Source organism: Dendropsophus ebraccatus, chromosome 6 (genome assembly GCF_027789765.1).
Source record: "Dendropsophus ebraccatus isolate aDenEbr1 chromosome 6, aDenEbr1.pat, whole genome shotgun sequence".
NCBI lineage: Eukaryota > Metazoa > Chordata > Amphibia > Anura > Hylidae > Dendropsophus > Dendropsophus ebraccatus.
In genome coordinates, this window is record NC_091459.1 from 10,212,963 (window position 1) to 10,234,620 (window position 21,658).

The following is a 21,658-nucleotide window of genomic DNA, read 5'->3' on the forward strand; positions in this document are numbered from 1 at the left end:
CCATAAGGATCATTTAATGTAGCATTTCCACCAAATAAATACGTCTTTCAAATTCCTGCCCATCTACACGCTTGGAAGCAAACTAAATAGAACCGTGCGTGGGAATCTTTAGTTCTGCGGCCTGACAGACCCACAACATCTAATATCATCACTGTTACATACAGGTATTTGATGTGCACAATGCAAATAATAGCAGCTAATGTTGATTTAATGCCTCAGCACACTGTAATCTTTCTGCTAATCTCCTTTTGGCAGCTGGTCAACTTTCTTTCCTGAAGTATCTAATGTGTAGGTTAAAGGGGTACTCCGGCAAAAAAATCTTTTTCTTTCAAATCTACTGGTTTCAGAAAGATATATAGATTTGTAATTTACTTCTATTTAAAAAATCTCCAGCCTTCCAGTACTTATCAGCTGCTGTATGTCCTGCACGAAGTGGTTTATTCTTTCCAGTCTGACTCAGTGCTCTCTGCTGCCGCCTCTGTCCATGTCAGGAACTGTCCAGAGCAGGAGAGGTTTTCTATGGGGTTTCGCTGCTGCTCTGGACAGTTCCTGACATGGACAGAGGTGGCAGCAGAGAGCAATGTGTCAGACTGGAAAGAATACACCACTTCCTGCAGGACATACATACAGCTGTATATATGTTAGGTTGGGTGAGGATTTGCCAACCCCAGCTATACTGCACTCATAAAAGGGGTTTCCTGCAACTCACACCTATGACATTTCTAGAGGACAGCTGATGTCTGATCACTGGGACCCCTTCTGATCATGAGAATTGTGGTCTCTTGTCTCTTGTTTAAAGGGAAACTAACCTTCTGATAGTCCCTTATAGCGCCCGGGATACTGAGTAGGAGAGCATGTGTGTTACCTTCCTCCTCGGTGCCAGTCCTGCGCTGTTAGTTGGGGTAAACTTTGCTTCAGATCATCCTTGGGAGCACTGTTGTGTCATCCGGCCCTTCCCTTCTAATGGTAGTCAATGGTGGTGGGGGGCAAATGATGCAGCAGTGCTTCTATTGGTGCTCCGGAGTTAAGTTTACCTCGATTAACGTTTACCCCCAGACATTGGTAACATCAAGCAGCTATTGAACATCATTCTCAACATGAACCTGTCCCAGTCTCAACTTGGAAATATACTATTGGAAGAAAGTTGTTCACTGGAGAGCAGAACAGGTAGGACCTTTCCTCCTAATAGTGCTGTGTTATACATACAGCACATTACCTCTCATTTAGGAAACTTTTTTATATATACTACTGTCCACATTATTCTGCCTTATAGCTAATGCTGCCTTACCTTATAATACACTCATGGTTATATATCATTATCATATATATTTTTTTAGATATTTGCAGCTGAAGTCAAACAGAATGAAGTCAAAGTGGAGGCATTGAAGGACAAGCTGGAAAAAGTCATAGAAACAAATGGCGATGCCCCCGAATCTCAGGACTGGAAAGACATGATGGATAAAATAGGTATGTGGCAAATTTGTTTTGGAGTCCTTCAGCAAGATGGCTCCAGTTATACTTTGACTGTAACTGGAGATGAGAAAATCTACAGGGATGGCGAAGCGAATCGCTACGTTCGGCCGTCAACTTGTCAGCCGGCTTCCTTTGAACTCTGTGCCACTCTGGCCTGGGTTAATGGAAAAGCTGGATGCAACCCTGGGAGAAGTTTCCCAGGACTGCATCTAGCTTTTCCAGGCACTCGGAGTAGGCCAGAGTTCAAAGGCTAGCCAATGGCCGAACATAGCGATTCACTTCGCTAGCACTGTAAATTCACACTGTGACCTATATATAGCTACTGTCAGGTGGTTGGGTAGCGAGCCTTGTGGTTGTGTTACTTTCTGCATTTGGCTGTTGACTCTGAAGCAGTTTAACCAGTTATAGTGCAGGTATTCTGCATTAATTTTCTAAATTAGGGTATGTTCACACTACAGAACATGCACAGAAATTTCCGTGTGTGTTCCGTAGTGTGAACATACCCTTGGAATGTACAGCTAAGGCAAGTGACAGCTTCAGACATCAGCACAGGTACTCCTGAACTTGCCTGTTGTGTATTTTATCAGACTAGCACAGTGAGCACTGTACACACCATAAAACTATTTATAACATCGGATTTATTTAAAGAGATGGGGAAAAATGACATGTTACAGAAGATAATCTCAAAAAGACAGATGAGTATTCCTTGTTAGGCATTGTTCTCTGGTTTATTTAATGTGTAAAGTGTGGCGGATGAAGCAGACAGTGTGTATTTTTCCAGTTCATTACATGAGACTTCATGACACGGTGATAAAGATGGTTATACACGAAAGCCATTGTATACACAGCCATTGTATACACATCCGTACACCAGGATTTCACTAGAAAGTGGCATGGGACGGCCATACAACCTCCCATGTCGTACTCCACATCATAGTAACAGATGAAACCTATTAGTATGCTGTGCACAGTCAGCCCTTTCTGGATTTTTACTATTTGTTGGGTATACATGTCCTGGTGCATAATTATAGGATTATAGCTTTAGGAAGTACAACCTTTCAGCCATTCCTAGTTACTACATCTGCCACAATATAACTCAGGAACAGACTGCTTTTATACTATGGATGTATAGTAGTTAGAAAAGTTATGTCACTATTGTATCTGTGCAAAAAACGCTAAGGCCTTATTCTCATGCGCTGTAATTTACAGAGGTTACAGACTATGAAGATATACCATAGACATGTGTCATATATCAATATGATACCGGGAGAGCTGTCTTTTTTGCAGAAATCAATAGTGCAGGCGATTTTAAGAAACTTTGTAATTGGGTTTATTAGGCAAATATGCCATTATCTGCATTCAAAAAGACTTTCCCCAGGTCCCCCCCCTCTCATCCACTGCTAATTATCAGGAAATCTCGACTCTTTTACATCAGTTTAGCCCTGTGTAACCTATGGAGGGGGGAGGAGGGAGGAGAGAAATTAGTCGGCAGCAGAGAGTAGAGAACAAAGGATTACACCGCGGGAGCTGTATGAAAGCCGGTATTTAGAGGTCAGTGCTAACCTCAGAGGAGATAGCCCAGTGATGTAGCTGTAAATTAACTCTTTGTTGTCCTACACCCCTCCCCTCTCCATAGGAAAACCATTAAGATCCCTGCGAGAGCTTCAAGCTGCTTTTTCATGATAAAAATGCATTTTTTCGGCTAATAAACCCACAAAGTTTCTTAAAATTGCCTGTACTATGAATTTCTGCAAAAAAAAAAATAAAAAAAATTAAACAACACTGACACTTTAAATCTCCCTAGCATTGTAGTGATACAGTCAGTTATCCCGCTCTACAAAGACATGGCCACTTTCTTCCAGAGACAGCACCGCTCTTGTCTCCAGATCAGGTGTGGTTTGCAATTATGCTAAATTCACTTCAATTGAACTGAGTTATGGTGCGTTTACACAGGCAGATTTATCTGACAGATTTTGGAAGCCAAAACCAGGAATGGATTTGAAAAAAGGAGAAATCTCAGTCTTTCCTTTATGACCCGTTCCCTGTTTATGGTCTGTTCCTGGCTTTGGCTTAAAAAATCTGTCAGATAAATCTGCCTGTGTAAACGCACCATTACAAAACCTGCACCCAAACTGGAGACAAGAGCGGTGCTGTCTCTTAGAGAAAGTGGCCATGTTTTTGTAGCACCAGAAAACTCCTTTAAACGCTTTTAGCTCTTCCGAGTCCACTGCACATGTTCATGTTCCGTAACCCCAGCAAATTACAGAGCAAATGAATAAGGTTTTAGTCCTAAATAAAGACCTTTGACACATCACCAGTTACTTTGTACGTTTCACGTTTAGATACCAGGGTGTTTCATTGTTTATTTGGTTAGTAGTAATTTACTAAAAAGGTTTAGAACACCTTAAAGTGTCACTGTCACCATAAAAAAGTTTTATCATATAGACATGTCAAAATTATTGATCGGTCCGGGTCTCAGTGTTTAGAACACTATCGATCGGGAAAATTAGCTGAGAGAAGACAGCACTGCAGTTGGGCTGTAAGTCTATGGAACCCGATTATGCTTACAGAGCGGGGAGAGGACAGGTTGCAGCGCAGTCGTCTCCCAGCTCACTCTAGTGATCAGTACTGGTCTGAAATTTCAGACCCAGACCGATTAAAACTTTTTGCATGTGTCTATGACATATCAAAAGTTTTCTATGATGACAGTGACACTTTAATTTTCCATGCATAGCTACTTCACATTTAAAGTGTCACTGTCCTTTGGGAAAACTTTGGAGATGTCATAGAAACATGTGATAAGTTTTGATCGGTCCGGTTCTGAGTGTTCAGACCTGTGCCAATCAGTAGAACTGCGCTGCAGCTCATCCTCTCTCCGCTCTGTGTAAGCAAAATCAGTCAGGCTCCATAGAGTTCATTAAAGGCCCGACTGATCACGTGACCCAGAGCTGGGAGAGGACTGTGCAGTCCTCTCCCGGCTCTATTTCCCGATTGGTATGGTTCAGAACACTTAGACACAGACCGATCAGAACTTTTGACTTGTTTCTATGACTTGTTCTCTATAACATGTCAAAAGTTTTGCAAAATGACAGTAACACTTTAAAGTGTCACTGTCGTTTCATTTTTTTTGCAGAAATCAATAGTCCAGGCGATCCAGAAACTTTGTAATTGGGTTTATTAGGCAAATATGCCATTATCTGCATTCAAAAAGACTTTCCCCAGGTCCCCCCACTCTCATCCACTGCTAATTATTAGGAAATCTCGACTCTTTTACATCAGTTTAGCCCTGTGTACACTATGGAGGGGGGAGGAGGGAGGAGAGAAATTAGTCGTCAGCAGAGAGTAGAGAACAAAGGATTACACCGCGGGAGCTGTATGAAAGCCGGTATTTAGAGGTCAGTGCTAACCTCAGAGGAGATAGCCCAGTGATGTAGCTGTAAATTAACTCTTTATTGTCCTGTTTTGGTTCCTCACCTCCCTCCACCCCTCCCCTCTCCATAGAGAACAATGAAGACGGGGGAGAGCTTCAAACTGCTTTTTCATGATAAAAATGCATTTTTTGGCTAATAAGCCTGTCAAAAAATTAAGCTTCTACCAAAAAAAATTTAAATGACAGTGACACTTTAAGCTCAAAATGTTTATGATTTTTGAATGTATGACTGTTTTGGCAAGTCTGATCTTCACAGTCTTTTCATCCTGGCGTCTTTTCTCCTGTGCATTTAGTTGACATTCTGCAGGTTTCAAGTTATTACAAGGGGATGACTGCAGACCGTCTGTAAATAATGAGGTCTGTTCTGTTTTCTTTTTTCCTGTCGTCTTTTGCTTGTGGCTGCTGTAGAGTCGTCTTGGAAAGACATCACCCAGATGACAGCTGAAAGGCAGCAAACATTGGAAGAGTCTTCGAATGACCTGACCCTGTTCCAGAATGCGGAGGCTCAGTTAAAACAATGGCTCGTAGAGAAAGAACTCATGGCCAGCGTACTTGGACCGCTTTCAATAGACCCTAATATGTTAAAAACACAAAAACAGCAAGTCCAGGTAAAGCCGTCATTTGTGTGCACAATGTCCATCTGATCGTTCTCTTTAAGTTCCATATTTACACTTTTATTCTCTGCCAAGAAGGTTGCACACATGCTTTATGTCAGCTGGTGGTGCGGGGAGACACACGCTAAGGGTAGGACACAGGCATGCCTTTGATCATGAGGAGGGAGTTGTCGACTTTCGGACCGTAATGAGCACGGCCATTTGTAATGCTGGAATCAGCAGAGAAGTTAATGAGGAAAGGAGATACTTGACATTATGCATATTCCTTAGACCCGTACTGAAGTAGGATTCTAATCTATGTAACATATTAAAGCAAGAAGTATGTATTAGAAAGTACTGTGTAATGAATAATATTGTACAGCTTTGGTTGGTAAATTAGGCAATATTCAGGCTGCTGCAGTAGGTATGTGAGTAAGCCGGATCGCTATACTCCTTTGTAAGGCGATGTTCACACACTATATTTTGATCAGTATTTTGCAGTCAAAACCAGGTGTGGATTCAAAACACAGAAAGGCTATGTTCACATACTGTTGAAATTTTGTTTTTTTGGTTGCAAAATACTGAGCAAAAACACTGTGTGGGAACATAGCCTAAATCCTTTCAGCAAACATAAGGGTTCATTCACACGTGCACGATCCGCAGCAGATTTGATGCTGTGTTCAGTTATTTAGATCAAATCTGATATGGTGTGTGTGAATCTACCCTAATAGTGAACTAGTAAAGACCTTCCAGCACTTATCACCATTAGCGGTCTGTGCGCAAAGAAGGAAAAAACTCAACAACTGGCGCTGCATGTGCAGATCAATAAGACAGAGCATTCAGATTTTTGGCAATCACAAGTGCACACTCACCTGTTGTGGTCGTACATGCTCAGGTACGACTCTAATGTGTGCACAATGTGCTGCTGCCGTCCACCTCCCGAGGGTCCTTTCTGGTTCCCGTTGTAGAAATCACAATTTTGTAGAACAATGGTTTATCACATGTAGGCGCCAAAACCCTTTTTGAAAGGCAGGTTCAGATCTCCCGATTCAGAAGAAGACGCTGTCAGGATCTTTGCAAATTAGTATTCCCCTTTTATTGTATAGATGTGACGCGTTTCAGGGGTCCACCGCTCCCTTCATCAGACTACTGATGTCTGATGAAGGAGGCCGTGGATCTCCAAAACGTGTCACACCTATACAATAAAGAAGAATACTAATCTGCAAAGATCCTGACAGCGTCTTCTTCTGAATCGGGAGATCTGAACCTGGCTTTCAAAAAGGGTTTTGGCGCCTACGTGTGATCCTCCATTGTCCTACAAAATTGTCATTAGTGGTCCATAGAAGATAGTGGCCGTCTGTCCTCTGCCCTTTAAATATATAAATATACTGGCAGTTTATGGCGTGATGAAATATGCAAGAAATTAGCTACCTGAAAAAATATGTCGAATTAAAGGAATTTTCATCAGAAATAGAGTAGAAGAAAACTGTCCACCTGTCTGAACACCATTTTTTACCTTAATTATTTGACATTCTATTATTTTCAGGCTCTGTGCACACTTTGGTTCTTTTGTGGCAGCCGCAGAGTAGAGCCCTATTGTTTCTAGGATTAAAAAAAATACAAAAACACACACACACACACACACTTCTTCTATGTTCCCACAACGTCTCTTTTAGGCGAAAAACCGTCTGTTGTTTGATAATGACGATCATGATCACTGTTTACGGCCATTATAAAATTACGGCTGTTATTTTACCGAAAAAGACGTTGTGGGAACATAGCTTAAGGCTATGCTCACACTACGTAAAAGTATGGCCCTTGTTGCCATCTGCGACAGCGGCCGTACTTTGTACGGGTGAACAATACCTATTGTTCTATGGGATCCCGGCTGGAGCGTATACACATCGAATGCTCTCCGGCCAGGAACTGCATGTCAGTTTTCTGCGGCCGCAATTCAATGAATTGCGGCCGTAGGAAACCCTGTCAGTTCACACAGTGAAGCGAGCGGTTTCGTCCGCTCGCTTCACTGTGTGCTATGGGAGGTTCTAATGCGGGCGCGCGCTGTTGCGCCCGCATCAGAACCCTGCGGCCTAATGATCATCTGGCCGTTACTTAAGTACCGGCTGGGATGATCCGGGCAGAGACCGGCCATTCCGTGAACATAGCCTAAAGGTGTAAATGTTATATGGTGTCATGCTTAGCTCTATTCCATAGGCTGTCAGTGTAGCTTTTTCTGCTATAGTATAATAGATGGTATGGTCGTAGATAGATATGAAGTCATCCCCCCATGTGGTTGGTGGGGCAGCGCCACGTTTTAATGACATTATTTCCTACACATAATGCTCATTGCTTGTTTCCTGTGGGTTGAGTCATCTCTGAATCATATTTGTTCATTGTTTGTCTATTTGTCTTGGTGTTACATGTATACCATCCCTTCTGAGGTTCCTTTGCATACATCAGTCCCTGACTTGCTAACCCTGCCTCTAAGTGACTGTCATGTTCAAGATATTTGTTTCCCCTCCAGTACAACTATGTGTTATGCCCCCCAGATGTTCCCAGACTAGAAGGGAGAGAATGTGTTTCACATGAGATCACCCCCTGCGATTTCATGCTTCTTATGATCTTTTTTTTTTTTTAAGATTTTTTTTTTTTTTTTTTTTTTTGCCTTATGGGTTACTTCACTTTGACTCACTAGACCTATTTATATACTTTCTGTAGAAGGTTTCATATGTACTGTATGTATGCAGTATTTATGAGGACTTGGCTGTCTGAGTCATAACTAACAGATCAGCTTAGAATAGGTTTGTAATAAGAATATTAAACAGAATTTCTGCCTCATATGTATTGCACATTATCATGTATTCATAGACCAACATGCTTATGTATTCTTTTTAATAAAGGGAAACCTTAATTGCCCTAAATGAGGGGAGTATATACTAGCAACAGAAATGCTGAACAGATTGGTGTATTACTCACATCATTCTGTTCAGCCGTTCTCCTAATATGCAGAAGAGTAGAATTCTTGCCACACCCCTCCCCCCACCCTCCAGCTGCTGATTGACAGTTTATTGCCTATACACAGCATGGATAGATAACAGCCAATTAGCAGCTGTTGGGTGGAGTTTTCTGCTTCTCATGAATATCCAGAACTACTGAGCTCATGCACATAATGGAGAGGACTACTTATTGTCCATGTTATTCAGGAGGATATTTCTAGATCAGTTGCACAGAACAATGTAAGTGATACATCATTCTGTTCAGCTTCTCTGTCACTAGTTAATGCCGCCCTGAGATAGGACACCATACACCTACTGACAGAGTCTCTTTAAGTTCCAGTACCCGAATGTTTGATGAAGATGAAGCCTGAATGTTGCTCATGCAAGAAGAACCTTAAAGGAAAACTGTCACGTTAAACATGAAATCTGATCTGCTGAAATTATATTATAGAGCATTAAAAGCTGTGTAGACTGATGAAAAAATGTGGTGCAATTTAGTAATGCACTGAAATCCTTGCTCTTCCTATGCCTAAGAGTCCAGTGGGTGGGCCTAATCAGTAATTGACATCCATCTCTGTATACATGCTTATCCAGAGAAGACTAATAGTCATTCAGTGACCCATTGGCTCCTAAAAATAAAACTAGGATTTCAGTCAATACATTTTGAAGGGGTATTCTGCATAAACATAAATTCTTATATGTTGCTGCCCATGGTGAGACTAACAATTCCTTCCATACTTGTTATTATCTATTCAGTCTCCTTCCCCCAGTTCTCAGCTGCTGCTTTCTGCTGAAAACACAAAAACCTGTGTGTGAGCTTTTCTCTCTGTCTCCCCCTCCCTTCTGAGACTGCTGATGTAAAAAAAAAAACCTGAATGGCTTTATCTGCAACATTGTAGCTTCTTTGGAATGCTGGGAGGATTAAAATAAGGTCAAGTTGCTGATGAACTCACTGTGATTATCCCTTCCACTTTCCAAAGATGCAGATAGGGACTTATTTACATCAGCCGTCTCTGAAGGGAGGGGGGGGGACAGAAACAAAGTTTAAACACAGTCTTTTGTGTCTTTAGGCTTTAGGCCCAGTTCACAGTGAGCAAAAACGGTTGAATGCAAGACACTGAGCACGGCGGGACATGTCAATTCCTTGAGCGGAGAGCGGCGGCAGCGGAGGAGCACGCGCCCTCCTTTAGAGATACTGCAGTACACTGAGCATGGGGGGATTCTCCTCTGTGGAATTCCGCCGTTTTTGCTCATTGTGAACTGGACCTTAGGCTCAGAACTTGGAAAAGGAGACTGAAAGCCATTCAGGATTTTTTTTTTTACATCAGCAGTCTCAGAAGGGAGGGGGAGACAGAGAGAAAAGCTCACACACAGGTTTTTGTGTTTTCAGCAGAAAGCAGCAGCTGAGAACTGGGGGAAGGAGACTGAATATATAATAACAAGTATGGAAGGAATTGTTAGTCTCACCATGGGGTTCAGCATATGAAAAGTTATGTTTGAGTGGAATACACCTTTACGTTTTACTGACTTTTACTTGTCCAGCAAAAACTTTACATCAATCTTTTCAGATCCCCCAGATCTATAACATAATACAGATAGATTAAAGGGCATATTCATGCTGACAGATTCTTACATTGAAATGAATGTAAAACGTTTATTAGTCCCCCTAAATTTCATGGGTGTTTAATTTTGCTCTCTTCCTTGTGTAATTTTGGTTCCTCATTTGTCTATTTACATTAGATTCTCCTAAAAGAGTTTGATGCGCGAAAACAACAGTACGAACAGCTTAACAATGCCGGGCAAAGGATCCTCAGCCGCCCTGGAGACCTCCCTCCCTGCGATGAAGCTGTAAAGAAGCAGTTAGCAGATGTGGCGTGTAAATGGGAAAGTCTAACCGGACAATTGAATGTCAGATGTGACCGAATCGACCGAGCGATTGTGAAAAGTACAGATTACCAAAACCATCTGAATGGTCTTTCCGAGAAGCTAAGTGCCTTGAATAACAAACTGAGCAGCAGTATGACGCTGAGCTCCGACCCAAGTGCTGTAAGACTGAAGCTAGAGACGGCAGAGCAGGTCCAGAAAGAAATACAGCAGGAGATGGCAAACATCGAAAGCTGCAGAGTATTGTGCAATGACTTGTCGGCTTTGGTAGCGGAGGACTACCTAAAAGTGGAGTTGAGTCGGCAGATGGACAACGTCGTAAAACCGTTCATGGATCTGACACAGAAAACAGGTATGTGTTTTGGCGCAACGTTATCCTGGTGAAATTATGATGATAAAAGCTTAAAACCATAAACAATAAAAAAGACAGATAAAAGGCATTGTACTGGTGCATAATAAAATGCAGTTTAGCTACCAACAGCTAAGAGTAGAATTTCCCCAAAAAGTTGTATAGAAAAAATGCATGACTTTGCAAAAAATGCATGTGTCCCTAGATTCCTAGATTTGCAGTGTTATTTGCAATGTCCCCAGTTGTTGTTTTTTTGTGCAGTTCTTTGTCTTCCAAAATCCTCTCTGTAAGCCCCTTTCTAAGCTGTATTTCATGGCATCACCTCTATAGCCTACAAAAGATTGAATAGGTTGTATACCCCCTTAGTAGGTAGGATCCCCCATGTAGCTAATTCCCCCATAGGTAGCCACCCTGGTAGGCAGGCAACCCCTGTAAGTAAACCCCTTGCCCCCAGTAATAAAGCTAACAGTATGTAGGTACTCCCTGTGTTGGCATCCCCCTGTAAGTTAACCCCTCCCCCCATGCAGGCATACCCCTGTAAGTTAACCCCCTCCATGTACGTATTCCCCCTGTAAGTTAACCCCCCCCTCCCCTCGGGTAAGTATCCCTCTTTAAGTAAACCCTCCCCCCATGTAGGCATACCCTGTAAATTAACCTCCTCCCTCATGTAGGCAATACCCTGTAAGTTAATTCTAAGTTGGCAAACCTTTTTGTGGTTGGAGGCAGAATGATGCCTTCGGCAACAAGCATAATTGCTGAGGTATGGAGCCAATGGCTCCTGTTAAAGGAGTTATCCAGCGCAACAAAAACATGGCCACTTTTCCCCCTCTCTTGTCTCCAGATTGGGTGGGGTTTCAAACTCAGTTCCATTGAAGTAAATGGAGCTTAATTGCAAACCCCACCTGAACTGGAGACAAGAGGGGGGAAAGTGGCGTGTTTTTGTAGCGCTGGATAAACCCTTTAATCACAGCACTGCATTCAACTGTGATCAAGGTAGAAGGGCCAGGACATTTTGAATGCCCTTTCGGCTGCAGCAGCAGCTGAGGTCGACTTAGGGCCCTACAGTAGCGGGCCACCGGATGCATCTGGCTCCGTAGCAGCCCCTATAGCTGCCATGATGGCAGTTCTGCCACCCAGACCTTCTGGCGCCAGCAGGCAGTGGCCCTCAGCAGCGCTGTTAGTTTTTGGTAGTGAAAAAGTGTAATCATACAGCAAGGGTAGCCCACATGGGCTTGCAATCTGGGCGACCTATTGGACATTTGCCCGATACACTGGATTGTCAGTCCGGGCCTGGAAAGAATGCATCATATTTTCCAATTATATTAAGTGAAAACCTTGTATAACAGATACATACAAAACATATGCACAAATACATGTATGTAAATATGTTCATTAAATGCCCCCCTTTTATGTCTGTAGCTTCCCACGTAGAACAATTGCAATCTGCCTTTGCCAGCTCTCAAAAATTTCATCAGATGCATGAGGATTTCCAAACCTGGATAAAAAGAAAGAAAAGAGAACAGAAGGAGGCTGCGCCAATTTCAGCCAAACTTGATATTCTGGAGTCATCAATAACAGAGGCAAAACAAATGCAGAGCACTCTGAATAGCCAACTTGATGTCTTCGAGAAGGTTATGGAAGAAGGTGAAAAACTCTTACAAAAAACAGAAGGAGAAGACAAGATCAAACTTCAGAGCCAGCTCTCCATGCTTAAAGGAGAATGGGAAGACATTAACAAACAGGTATCCGAGAGGGTAAACAATTTAGTGAATTGTCAGCAGAAGGCTATAAAGTATAGAGACTTAGTAGGTAATATCCTGCCTTGGGTTGAGGAGCATGAGAATAAAGTTTGTGCATTAGAACCTTCAGTGGACACTGGGGCTATAGAGAAATCAATTGCAGAAGTGAAGGCTATCCAGAAGAGTGTCGACAAGCAGCGCGGAATGTTAGAGATGCTAAACAGTGCAACAGATAGATTATTGGCCTCTTCTGAAGTGGATAAAGAAGTAGTCACAAATGAGAGTGCCGTGCTAAACAACAAGATGGAGTCGCTCATCGACAATGTGCATAATAAGAGAGACTCTTTGGAGAACATGGCGTTACATCTTAAAGAGTTTCAAGAGTCTGTTAAGGAGACTGAGAATCAACTGGCGGCGGCACAGGAGCATTTAGAAATACACAACTCGCTCGGAGCACAAGCGTGTAGCAACAAACATCTAACCATAATGCAAACCCAACAAAAAGCCCTTCAGAGCCTAAAGCCACAAGTGGAACGTTCCAATAAATTGGCTCAAGAATTGGTAGTAGAGGCCTCCAACGCAGAAGGGGTTTCTGATCTCCTTCTTCAGGCCGAGTCTCTTCAGCAGAAACATAAGGCGATCAGTGATCAGGTAGAAGAAAAATGTTCATTTTTGGAAACTAAGTTACAAGGAATCGGACATTTTCAGAACAGTATTCGAGAAATGTTTACACAGTTTGCGGAGCTGGACGATGAGCTTGACAGTATGGTCCCGATTGGGAGGGATAGAGATGTGTTACAGGCTCAGAAACAGGACATTAGCCTATTCCTTCATAAACTTGGATCTCTCATAACAACTAATGACAATGCCAACAAGACCTGCAAGATGATGTTGGCCACAGAGTCATCTCCCGATCTTATCGGTATCAAGAGGGACCTGGAAGCCTTAAATAAACAGTGTAATAAACTCCTTGATCGGGCAAAATCCAGAGAAGAAAACATTGATGGCACGATTTCCCGAATAGAAGAGTTTTATAGCACATTAGGACAATTTGTAGATCAGCTTGGAACGGCAGAGAGACATGAAGAATCCCAGGGTGCTGTTGGAATGGAGACAGATGTTATTAATCATCAGCTAAACGTTTTTACGGTAAGAACAGCTTTCGTTGCTTACTATATATTGATATGATTAGACTTTTTTTTAAGGTATCCACTCATACCGGCATAATTTATATGAATAGTGATGTCATTGAGACTTTCAGCATGTGGTTACTGTATGGACTAGATTTGCCGGAGTCAGAAATTGCATTGTCTACGTTATTTAGTAGATCTATAAAATTTCCCATTTTGTAAAGCCACAGCCTATTGAGTGTTCACCGTCTCTGCCGACAGCCAGATCCGGTTACTAGGCAGCTAGACACTTCCCTTTGCTCCTGCTCTGGAGCTCGTCTTCTGCCTCAACCCTGCTGCTTCAAGCTATTACTCTCCTGTACGAACTACACAGCATTCTCAGGTTGTTAAAGGGGTATTTTCATTACTGAAACTTTTGATAGGTGATTTGAAATGCAACCGAAAGCAAATCCCACGTCTCCAGGGCTTGGATTTAGGCAAACCACCCACCTAATCTGGAAGTGAGAGCGGGCCACGGTGGGGCCGAGCTGGAAAAGGGGAGATGAGAAAAACCCTTTAAGGTTAAGATAGCATAATTCCTGGCAGTCGAGTTAAAGGAGAAGTCCCGGGATTTTGAAAATCTGCAGTGGGGAATTTGATAACAGATAACAGAATACAGTAAGTGGCGGGACCGGCCTTGGGACCCCTGCTGAAAGTCATTTTTTGTGATGACTTCTCGACTTGGGGGAAAATGCCTGTCCCGTCCGATGGACTGACCGCTCAGCCAATCAGTGACTGGAGTAGCGTCCTGCCCCAGTCACTGACTGGCTGAGCAGCCAGTCCATCAGTAAGTTAGTGATGTGCGGACCCTGGAGATCCTGGAGCCTAGCGAGGGTCCGGAGGCCGGTCCTGCTGCTCACCATGGTGAGAGGTAAGTTTATACTTGTTATCAAATTCCCCCTGCCGGCTGCTGGATTTTGAAAATCCCCTGACTTCTTCTTTAAGGGGTGTTATGCTTCCATGTTCATTGAGGTTCATACCCTCTTCCCTGTGATTTCTTTCGTGAGTTGACTCTTGACTGGCCTGATCCTTGATATTGCCTCTGAGTTAGGGTGCCTTTACACAGACAGATTTATCTGACAGATTTTTGAAGCCAAAGCCAGGAACAGACACGGAACAGGTCATAAAGGAAAGACTGAGACTTCTCCTCTTCTTAAATCCATTCCTGGCTTTGGCTTAATTTTTTTTTAGATAAATCTGTGTTTGTAAATGCACCCTTACTTGAATTGTCAATCTAGTTCTTGTTCTACTCAGCTCGGTTCCTCTCTTTTGCATTCCTTACTGCTCTCCTGGTAAGAAACTTTTGCTCTGTTTCTGAAGTTACAAACCAATAAAACTATTTTTAGGAACTGGAATTTAGAGGCCAATAAATAGTATTTTATTAGTATTAAGAGTTTTTAGTAAACACATCAGTAGGGATACCGGCTTATGGACCTTATAATAGCTTGTAAGCTCCATACATTCAGTGTTTCCATGTCTGGTGGATCCCGAGTTATACTCGACTGAGCCATCAAGCCATCAAGTGCAGAACTGTGTCCACCCAACAAGAGCGGGGACAACACTGAACTTCCCTCAAACAAGATAGATCAGCCCCAATTAATGTGATAATTGTATTTGAGTCTGCGAGTCACATGTATAATGTGGGAAGATCTCATTGATAGGGATTATTTATGTATTTGCTGATGCCAGGGATACTTTTGGCCCTCTTGCTCCTGTACCGAATATGTGTTACACACCGACTTCGGCCAAATCCTTCCTGCACGCATCAACTGTGCTCCATGAAGATAGTAAATATGTCGGTGTAAGAGCCATGTATTTCTTCTCGGCTCTGTTCAACATTTATATCATGTCAGATCTTTGGGTATAACGGCGAGCCAATAGTTCTACAGATTCCTTGCTTTAATATATAGGCTATTGTGTCTGCCATGCCTGTTTCCCCATAGTGTTGTATTTAATGGTAATTTTACTTCTTCAGCTTTACTTCTTAACTCGAGGCCTCAGATCCAAAGTCCATGAGCGTGTATGAGATCACAGTGCATTTGTGGTTCAGCCATAGCGGGAGAAGTGTAGTAAAAATAAGGCTTCTGGTATTTTAGTGATGAATCAGCACGACTCCTGGATTGATTTCAAAGCTGGGGGATAGCAAATATTTAGAGCGGAGTTTTCAGAGCAAGATGTGAAGTGAGTATTATTTGTACAGAGACAAGATCAACTGAGTAAAAATATACTTTCTGACCTTCATACCTGTGCTGTGCGGTCAGGGATCTCCTACACGATAGACCAGATATCAGTGAGGTTTAAGCCAAGTAATCCCTACTCAAATAAACAACATAAGCATTGGGACCCTTCTAATAAAAGTACAGGGAAAGGAGGGTGTATGGATGGTGGTTTCCCATGGGGTAGGTACCCGATGAGTGTTCTTACTGAAAATATCGTGTTATCTGTTTGTATTTGTCATAATTCTCAGCAGAAAAATAGTATGTAACTATGTTAGCCAGAAAAATTCCATATGGTGGTAAATACTTTCAGTCAAAGTATTTTTGGAGTGATACCTTTATTGGCCAACAAAAAAATTGTTAGAATTGTGAGCTTTCGGGATTCAAAAGATCCCTTCGTCAGACTAGTTGTAAACTTTTCTGACGAAGGGATAATTTGAATCCCGACAACTCACAATGGAGTAGCCTCATGGCGCGTTTACACAAAACGATAATTGGCCCGATCGTACGATTAACAATGTCGGTGTAACGTTTTTTTTTTTCAGAACGATCAGCGTTTATACGGTACGATATATCGTACGGAAAATTAGTTTTGCGATCGCTTAAGCCTATCTCACACATTGGTTAAATCGGCGAACGACTATTCACACGGAACGATCAGCGAATTTTTTGCGAGCGACGAACAACGATTTGATAACATGTTGAAAGATCAAAATGAACGATTTCTCGTTTGTCGTTTGATTGTTCTTTGCGTTTACACGTACGATTATCGTTCGAATTTGATCGTTATCGCGCAAATTCGCACGATAATCGTTACGTGTAAATGCACCTTCAGTATAGGCCATTAATTGCTGACATCCAGCACACTCGCTGATCAGCTGTTTGGCACAGCCAAGGCACATGCGCTATTCAGTGAATGGAGTTTGTAGATTGTTCTCTTTACTGCCTAGTGAATGGGGCTGGTTACTGCAGCTCAGGTCCTGTTCAGGGCCATCAATCATTTTAGCCTAGAAAACCCTATCAGGGCAGCTTCACACGTAGTGAGCGTAGGTCCCGCTCAGCCAATCAGTGCATGGCCTTACCGCAGTCACTGATTGGCTGGGCGGGACTTATGGGAGCCGGGAGCCTGAGATGCAGCCGGAGCGCTGAACCAGGTAAAGTATGCTCCGGGCATTAAGGGAGCCGGCATTCACATACTTGCACCAGCAGTACGTAAAGCTGCAAAACCTGCACCCAAACCGGAGACAAGAGGTTGCAAGACAAGGTTGTAAGAATAGGAGGTCCATGTGGAAACAGTGCTCAAGCCTTATATACATAGTTACAATATTATAATACAATATGCAGTATTTTTACCATGACCCTTCATGTCAGATTACACAAAAAAAAAATCTTTCATACGCTTACCCATTTTTCTAGTAATGGTCAGAGAGATTTGTACAGAGGTGGCTGGGATTACGGAAACAGCTGAGCGAGCCGTTCAGTTCTGTTCTGCTAATTCCCCTAGACATGGATTGGAGTTACAGAAATAGCTCAGCGTGGCAAGTTATGGTGATTCCGTAACACCTGAGGTATAAGAACAGTGTACCTCACTGTACAACAGTGTTTCTGTAACTCCCATTAATTTCTACAGAAACAGTGTAGAATACCCTTTCAGGGGTGGCGTTGGTGGTAGTATTGGTGGTGGTGGTAGTATTGGTGGTGGTGGTGGTGGTGGTAGTATTGGTGGTGGTTGTATACATACATATATATTCATATATATAAATAGTTACCACATTGTTTAGTTAAAACCTTTAACATTAAATTGTCACTATTGTTTGCAAAACTTTTAACATAAGACAGGAGACATGTCAAAGGTTCTGATCAGCCAAGATCTCCAGAGCCTCCCTCCTTGCTGTAGGACGCAGGCTCTATAGGTGTTATACAGAATCCAATGATCAGCTAAGTGATTCTGCTTGCTTTAGCGATTGGTGGGGGTCTAGACTCAGCATCTAGTTTCTGATTGAGCAAAACTTTCGACATTGTCTCTAATGCTTGTCAAAATGTCATGGTTTTTTTTTTTTCCTTTAATGACAGTAACACTTTAAAGTGAATGGACCATCAGGTACATCTCTTTGTTTTAATTATTTACACGGATAGGCCCCGGTGCTGGGATGCCGGTGGCGGTGTCCTTTTTATGAACCCCTGCCTGATTCACGCTCACGGCACTGGTTTATTCCCGAGCACTGGCCCGGCATGGAGTACTGGGGGCAGGCCCACTGGCCCCCAGTGTGATGAAACCCTCTCCCCTCTATGACATGGCTCTATTGATACTAATGCAGCTGCGCCACAGAGGGGAGAGCAACACATCGGGGGCTGTCGGGCCCGCCCATAGGGCTTCATACCAGGTCGGTGCTCGGGAATAGACTGACGTCGTGCACCGATTCCGCCCAGGGATTTATAAAAAGGACTGTGCCACCGGCATCTCCGCGCTGGTGACGATCAGTGAAGGTAAAGAACCTAAAACGATGTACCTGCTGGTCCATTCACTTAAAAAAATTTTGGCCTAATCTGAAAATACAGTTGAGAAATGGGTTGAAAAGAATAGAAGAGGTTTATATGAGGACAGATGCAGAAGCCTGAACACACGAAAGGAGCGCGAATGTAAATCTGACAACTCCAACGTAAGATCTCCAGTGAAATGACTTGTGGTTCCCGCTGATCTCAATGGCTGCTGCACAATGTGTCAGTGCCTGTCACTTTCCATTACAGTATGTACCATTACATAGTAGAGCTCTTCCTGTAGCGTCTATCCCAGGACTCGCAGGAACCTCTCCAGCTCCACTCTTTCCTTTCTAGGAAGCATTTTTAATTAAGATCACAGCGTGTGCCAAAGTAACCAGACTAAACTTATCATAGAGATTTTCCACTAGCCGAGGAAGACTATAGCCACTAGGAAACCACACTAATACTGTGTACACTTTGGCCTTGGCATCTTTTCCACATGATGTCCCATTGCGTTTTTGCAGTAAGTGGCAGCCTATGAGTTTCAGAGGGATCGGACAACTATCCGACAATACTACGTAGCCATTCGTAATGGGATATCTGGGCTCTACAGTATATTTTTTAGAAATCCCCATAGAAAACAGTTCCTGACATGGACAGAGGAGGCGGCAGAGAGCACTGTGTCAGACTGGAGAGAATACACCACTTCCTGCAGGACATGCAGCAGCTGATAAGTATGGGGAGACTTGAGATTTTTAAATAGAAGTAAATAATAAATCTATATAACTTTCTGAAACCAGTTGATTTGAAAGAAAAAGATTTTCGCTGGAGTTCCCCTTTAAACCTTTGCCATGAGATGAGTGATTATACACAGGGGCTTGGAGAGAACGACATAAAACAGTCTCCTGGATTTAGGGAAGTGGCATGGCTGTGAAAAGCCTCGTAATCGCTGGTTTCAGCTGGATTCATTCATACCGACTAGACAAGCGTAAAGCAGTAAAAGCATTAGCTGAGAATAATCCCATAGGTTATATAGTAGTCAGGTTTAAGCCTGTTCCGGTTGTATTTAGCTAATAGTGACACAATTCACCAGAAATACTTGTGCAAGTTACATTTGTGTATCCAGGGCTAGATGTGAGGGCGCATTCACTGGCCGCCTCGTACTATCTCACCGTGCCCAGACCTGCAGACTGTATGAATGGGAATAAATACATAATTGCCAGGAGATAATGTGAGGGATTACACAGCATTGGAGTGCAATGTAATTCTAGTGTGCGCTCCCTGCTTCTCTAGTGCCCGTAAAATACTTCTACCATATACATTGTGCAACCCTGTGATAGCTCCCAAAGATCAGGGGTCACAGGGGACTGACAGAATAAAGTGACATGTGGCAGCCATGTATTATCAATAGGCTAAATGTGCTTACTATGAAAAACTCTTGGTAAAGCTCAGCCTACTATCACTGTGGCTGCACAGCCATAACAATATATTTTAAATCAGGGGTGGGGAACTTTCGGCCCTCCAGCTGTTGCAAAACTACAATTACCATTATGCCTGGACCGTTAAAGTTTCACTTTAGCTCTCCAGGCATGATGAGAATTGTAGTTTTGCAACAGCTGGAGGTCTGAAGGTTCTCCATCTCCATCCATCCTGACCCCCTGCTGGAGCACCCTATACTCACCTGATCCCGCCGGGTCCCACTTCTGGAGGTGGTCGGGTGACTGAGATATGAGCGCCCGAAGCCCGGCGCACGCGCTCCTCAAGTCCGATGCTCCGTCATTCTCTATGAGTGTTGGACTCATCTGAGGAGCGCGCGCGCCGGGCTTCGGGCGCTCATATCTCAGTCACCCGACCACCTCCAGAAGCGGGATCAGGTGAGTATAGGGTGCTCCAGCGGGGTCGGGAGCCTGTCACCCCGGCACGGTGGGCGACAGGTTCCCTTTAAGATATGAACATAGCATTGCCCCATAGTGTTGTTCACACTGCGGAATTTCTATCCGGATCTGCTTTCTCAGTTCTTTGGGCGGATTCCGCTAGAGAAATCTTGTAGAAGTCATTGGAGCTTGCATTCTGTTCAGATTCTGCCAGGGCTGAATAGGAAATTTAACCTTCCTCTTCAATTCCTCCCCTTTCTCATACCCTTAAAGCGAATGTACCATCAGGTACATCACTTTAAGATTTTTACATGAATAGACCGGCACGCGGATGCCGTTGCTGCAGTCCTTTTTTTGAATCGCAGCCTGCTCGCAGCCTCCATTCCTGAGCACCGTCCCGGCCTAAAGCACTTGAGATGGGCCCACCCGCCCCATGACATTCTGTCCTCCCCTCTGTGACGCAGCTTCATCACAGAGGGGAGGGGATGTCGTCACACAGGGGCCGGCGGGCCCACCTCCAGTGCTTCAGGCCAGGACGGTGCTCGAGCATAGAGAGCCATAGAGAATGAATGGAGCACATGCACTAGAGTCAGGAACAGTTATGGAGATCACTAGGGGGCGCTCTTGTGCATAGGGGCTTAGTTAAAGTTGTGTTCTATGGGCATGTTAGTTACTGGACAGTTTATTCTGCAGACTGTATTGCCTCATACATGCAATGGTGATTATAGATTAGGAAATACATAAGAGACTACACACTTCTTAATACGTAACCTTTACATGACCCATAATTGAGGGAAGAGGGAAAATGTTGGGCGAGTCCTCACTTTGTGTACATTTGCTGACTTTTAGTGTCTTCCTTATTCCCCTGGGGTTGAATTGTCCCCCACATCACAGCTAAGAGTGCAACATGTTATAGAAATGTCCTTTGGCACCAGTGACAGATATTGGCCGCTGGCTCCATATAAGACTGAGCTCCTTCTGTTCTCTGCTCTGTAACTGTACAAGACACTAAGATGATTGTGCGATGGCTCTTTACACTTCCTGGACAGTGACTTCGGGAGTTCTTAACCCTTTTGCATCATGCCGCGCACACCAAATGGTCTGAATTAGGGTACGTGCACACACGCACGGAACGTCTGCAGAGACATCAAGCAGATTCTTCCGGGCGGCCTCCGCTTGTAGTTCCGCCCGTTCCCTAGACTCAATGATATTTGTCAACATGTCAATTCCTTGGGTGGATGACGGAATCCGTCGGCAAATATCATTGAGTCTGTGGAATGGGCAGAACTTCAAACGGAGGTCAACTGGAAGAATCGTCTTGAAGTCTCCGCGGAAATTCTGTAGTGTGCACGCACCCTAATGGCAGATCCAAAGTGTAGTTTGATATGTTTATATAGGAGAGTGAGCACCTCTGCAGGTTCACACTACGTTTTTTTTTCATCCTTTTTTTTTTT

The 21,658-nt window shown here is 43.4% G+C and overlaps 1 protein-coding gene across 18 annotated transcripts in view; it reads left to right on the top strand.

The window, feature by feature from the left end:
- Positions 1–21,658, top strand: part of DST (dystonin) — a 398,894-nt gene that overhangs the window by 283,233 nt on the left and 94,003 nt on the right. For all 18 annotated transcript variants that reach the window (XM_069974481.1, XM_069974486.1, XM_069974484.1 and 15 more), the window contains 4 exons: positions 1,338–1,467; positions 5,312–5,511; positions 10,233–10,728; positions 12,145–13,613. In XM_069974481.1, the coding sequence (XP_069830582.1) occupies positions 1,338–1,467; positions 5,312–5,511; positions 10,233–10,728; positions 12,145–13,613 (2,295 nt within the window). The remainder of the gene's footprint in view (positions 1–1,337; positions 1,468–5,311; positions 5,512–10,232; positions 10,729–12,144; positions 13,614–21,658) is intronic.